The sequence below is a fragment of the Calcarisporiella thermophila genome, assembly GCF_041956535.1.
Source record: "Calcarisporiella thermophila strain CBS 279.70 unplaced genomic scaffold VTP21scaffold_16, whole genome shotgun sequence".
Classification (NCBI taxonomy): Eukaryota; Fungi; Calcarisporiellomycota; class Calcarisporiellomycetes; order Calcarisporiellales; family Calcarisporiellaceae; genus Calcarisporiella; species Calcarisporiella thermophila.
The window spans coordinates 656,367-661,234 of record NW_027192206.1 but is presented as its reverse complement, the minus strand read 5'-3'; the positions used below and the strand labels follow the sequence as shown (position 1 = coordinate 661,234).

At 47.7% G+C, this 4,868-nt stretch overlaps 2 protein-coding genes across 2 annotated transcripts; both read right to left on the bottom strand.

The window, feature by feature from the left end:
- Nucleotides 1–57: 57 nt before the first annotated feature.
- Nucleotides 58–1,407, bottom strand: VTP21DRAFT_3199 (uncharacterized protein; the record flags this gene model as incomplete). Its single annotated transcript, XM_069393475.1, has 1 exon — nucleotides 58–1,407. One exon carries the CDS (start codon nucleotides 1,405–1,407, stop codon nucleotides 58–60), a length of 1,350 nt encoding a protein of 449 aa, XP_069249809.1.
- A 111-nt stretch (nucleotides 1,408–1,518) lies between these two features.
- On the bottom strand, nucleotides 1,519–4,788 carry VTP21DRAFT_3198 (uncharacterized protein; the record flags this gene model as incomplete). Its single annotated transcript, XM_069393474.1, has 1 exon — nucleotides 1,519–4,788. The coding sequence occupies one exon, from the start codon at nucleotides 4,786–4,788 to the stop codon at nucleotides 1,519–1,521; it is 3,270 nt and encodes a 1,089-aa protein (XP_069249808.1).
- Nucleotides 4,789–4,868: the final 80 nt, after the last annotated feature.

Below are 4,868 nucleotides of genomic sequence, written 5' to 3'. Positions count from 1 at the left end.
ATTTCCCCCTTGATTAAGTCGAGGCTCCTGACCGACTTCCCACAAATCTCTCTCTCTTTAAGCATCTTCTCTTCTCTTCCGTCCACTCGGGGCCAACATGCTCCTTATTGGTTTTTGCGTCTGGTCTACTGTGTTACTCGTCGTTGTCGCGATAACACTAGGAATCGGTCGCGACGATGCTGGAGGAACATAATGTCGTAATCGATCCGCATGAACAGGAACAGTCAGTTCCCTTCCTTGTCGACTTAAGTAATATCTGTCCGATCCTGCTCTTCGGGTCACCGTTAGAGGCCCAAACCATCGATCATGGAAAACTGACTCTGGTGTCTCGTCGTGAACCATCACTTGGTCTCCCGGTCGGAAAACTATCTTCTTTACTCGCTTGTTATACCTCGCAGCTGCTCTAAGTTGATTTGCCCTCAAGTTCCGAGCTGCTGTCTCTCGTACGTTAGTCAATGTTGACTTTATCACTTCCAAGCGAGGCATGACCGCTTCGGAAGGATCGCCTCCCATAACTTCTTCCTCTGCTCGTGGGGTCCAAAGAGCTGGTGTTAACATTGGTGTACCGTACAGCACTTCATAAGGGCTATAGCCTGTCGCTTCATGTCGTTTTGCCCGAATTGCCATAAGGGCTAACGGTAGTGCATCGTCCCAATCTGACCTCCCTCGCGTCATCTTGGCGATGGTTGCCTTGAGAGTCTGATTCATACGTTCTACCTTGCCGTTTGCTTCCGGACGGTATGCTGACGTTGGGGTAGGTTGGATGTCTAGCCGCCTTAAAAACTGTTGCATTAATTCCCCAGTGAAGTTAGCTCCTTGATCAGAAACAAGTCGCCTCGGACAGCCGTAAACTGAAACCACATCTGCAATAAGGAAATCAATGGTGGTTTCCGTCGTGATGTTTGGTACCGCCTTTGCAATCGGCCAACCGCTTAGCATATCCACTGCGACTAGGACATACCGATTTCCCTTCTTTGTTGGTGGTAGAGGTCCCGCGGCATCAATTCCCATAATTTCCATAGGTTTTGGCGGAATCATCATTGGATGTAGTTCAGCTTGTCGAGGTCCTCGTCGTCTTCTACTTTGACAAGCGTCACACCTCATCACCACATCTCGCACAAGATTGAATAAGTTTGGGGCATCGTATCTTATACGCACTCGATCCCACGTATTATTGATGCCGAAATGTCCTTCCGCATGGATACGCTCCACAATACCTCGAGCGTTATCCTCGCGTAATAACTCAATGGGTAGGGCCGTATATTTCCTCTTCACTAATCGCCCATCTCGAATTGTATATGGCCTTGCCCAACTCCGCACTTGTTGCTTGATTTTATCGTTTGCGTCTCTTGGGTAAGTCTTGCTGTTTAAGTAGTTATAAATTGAATAGTATTTAGCTAGTTCCATGGTTGTGTATAGAATTGAATCGGGTGAAAATCGTCGAAATCGTCTAATCAATCCGTTGTCCTTAGCGAATGAACCGTGTCTTCTGTGGCCTCAACATTGTACTTGATAACGTTACTTTCCCTTCGATAAATCGGGAATAAGCCTTGAGAGTCCATCAGCAGGATTGGTGTTACCCTTGCAATGCTTCGTGGTGAAATCGAATTGCGAAAGGAAGATACTCCATCTAGCCATTCTTCCCGTGGGGTTCTCGGATTGGAAAACCCATCGCAAGGCCGAGTGATCTGTGTGAAGCCAAAAGTGTCTACCTGCAAGATAATGTCGGAAGTAGTGTATCGCCCAGACCACGGCCAGTGCCTCAAGATCTGTTATGGAATAATTCCTCTCGGACCGTCTTAGCCCTCGACTTGCATAAGCAATTACCTTCCTTTCACCATCGTCTTGCTCTTGCTCCAAAATTGCACCTAATCCCTCGCCACTTGCATCTGTAATCAAATGGAACTCTCTGTTCAGATCTGGGTTAGGATATGCCAACACTGGTGGTTTGGTTAACGCCGCTCGTAACGTTTGGTAAGCCTTTTCCTCGATGTCTTCCCTCCATCGCCAAGGTTGATCCTTGGATGTAAGCTGGTGCAAAGGTATTGCTATATTGCTGAACCTGGGGATAAATCGTCGATAATAGCTTGCTAGACCGAGAAAACACCTGACATCTCTTATAGATTGCGGACGCGGCATACGCATCAACTTCTCCACCTTCGATTCATCCACCGCTATACCTCCTGCCGATATCGTGTGTCCCAAATACTTCAGTTGTCTCTGCCCAAATCGACATTTGTCCCGGTTTAGCCTTAAATTGTGCTCCTTGAGTCGCTGAAATACCGCACGGAGGTGCTCCAAATGCTCGTCAAATGTCCGTGAATATACGTTAATGTCGTCAATAAAGACCACGACACTCTTCCAGAGCATTCCGTCCAAAACATGCTCCATAAGTCGTTGAAAAGTAGCTGGCGCATTACATAACCCAAAAGGCATGACGCGAAATTGGTACGTGCCGAATCTCGTTACAAACGTTGCCTTTGGCTTATCTTCCTTCCTTAACGCCACCTGCCAGTATCCACTGGCAGCATCCAGCGTGGAGAATACCGTGGCTCCATGTAGAGCATCGAATATATCGTTGATATGTGGCAGGGGGTATGTGTCTTTCTTCGTTACGTCGTTGAGTTTCCGGAAGTTGACACAAAAGCGTATTTTTCCATTCTTTTTCTGGACCAGAACCACAGGGAAGGCCCAAGGGGATATAGCTGGCTCAATGACCCCTTGCTCAAGCATCTCTTCTACCTCTCGCTTGATAATTTCCTGATCTTGCCAAGTTGCTCTATAAGGTGCACATTTGATTGGCTTCGCAGCTCCCGTCTCGATCTGATGCTCTACAGTTTCGGTCTTCCCAAGTCCTCGGAATATGTCTTCATATTCCCCCAGTAAGACATTCAATTTTTCTTGTTCATCGGCTGACAATCCTGCTGTCTCTTCTTTCTCCATTTCATAAGTTTCTTCCGCGATCATCAAGCTATAACATTCTGCTGTATCGCGAGTTCGCCGCTTGTTTATGGATTGCAATCGTGACACTACCCTACCGAAGGGTCTACGCATTACCAACTCATCGCGGTCAACGTCAGGGTACGCGTGGTTGATTTTGAACCAGTTGTTACCAAGAAGAATACAGTCGTCTTCTCGGTCAAAAACAAATAACCCAATAGGAGCGGGAATACCTTCTACCTGGATCGGTACATTCGTTACCCATCCCAACGTTTGAATTTTTCCGCCACCAATCGTAGATAACGACTTGCGACTTGGTCGATCAATCCTGAGGTTTAACTTGCGTAACAGTCCTTTAGTGATAACACTCGTTGCGGCACCCGAATCAAATATGGCCTCGATTGGTTGATTATTGATGGTGATCCGACCTCTGGCTGCTGTGAAGTCGTCCGTATCAAATTCATCCTCTTCCAATCCTATATCTAGGTCAACTGTATTCACTCCATAAGTAACTCTGCGCAACAAACCCATGAATTCTTGTCGCACCGAAGGGGAATGACACAACAGCTGGCCTATCGTGATGTTCGCCGGGGCCGTCGTCAAGTCCTCGGCAATTGAGTATGCTCTTTCCTTGAGCGGAACTGAATCCAATTCAGAGGGAATAGTAGCTCCCTCTTTCTCTCTCGACACCATTGACGATTTTACCTCCCTCTCTTCACCTTTCTCGTTGGAATCGACCTCTCGTACTTCTTCCACCCGTGATCCTGTAGTCGCATGCTCGGTCACCAAAATATCAAGTTCCGTGACGTCCCTTGGTGTCATAAATTCCATTGCGTTCACTGGTAAATTGGTGGCTTGTACATCCGAACCTACTGCTGGAGAGGTTCTAGAGTTTGCTGACTCATTTTCGTCCTTGGAGTCTCGACGGCGTGGGACAGGTCGTGGGGCTTCACACTCGCTTGCATAATGGCCCCATTCCTGGCATCTCCTACATTTGATGTTCTTTCCCGGACGTTTACCTTGATCATTTTCACGTCTGTTAGGCGAATCTCCTTTCTTTGACTTAGATTTAGGCGTGTGTTGCAGTGCGTTCAAGGCCAATGATTCAACCATCGCTGTCAGATCTTCTAGTCGCTTTTCCAGCCTATTCGGTTCAACTGGATTAGGACGGCCTGCTGACACATTAGGCATACTATGCGTTAAACCTGGCAGCGTATTCCACGGGTTCGTTGGCATAGTCCAGGGGGGGTATCCATAAGGATAATAACCTCCTTGCGCTTCCAAGTTTCCTCGTTCTAGACCTTGCCCTCCATAGTACTGCTCCTTGGTACCATTATTTCTTCGCATCTCGATCAGCTCTTCACGGCGAGCGATCTCAATTGCCGCTTCGAGAGATTGCGGCTCCGTTCGATATATTTGAGCGGCTAATTCAGGACGTAGAGCATCCACGAAATATTGGATCCTCTCTTCTTTTCCTTGAATTCCGAGCCTCTCAAGAAGGGTTAAAACCTCGGATGCGACTGAATCCACCGATTCGTCCGCTCTCTGACGCTTTGTACGTAGCGCCGTCCTCCAAATCTCCTTCCGTACTCCCGAACGATAATACTTCAGAAATTCCTCCCTGAATTTCAACCACGAGTCCAACTTTGTTTCATTACGCTGGTACCAAGTAGCGGCGCTACCCAGACACAATGACCCCACTACATTACATGCGGTCTCGTCCGACCAACCGTTGGCTTTCTTAACCATTTCGAAGTTTTGCAGCCAACTCACTGGGTCTTCCGCAGGAGAACCGTACCACGGCGTTGGTGTCGCGATGCGTCTGTCCACTACTCTAGGGGTACTCATATTACTGCGCTTAGGTCGTCTTAAGGAATTCGTTCAGGGTTTTAGTTGTCTGAAGAGTCTCTCACGTCCCACCAAATTTG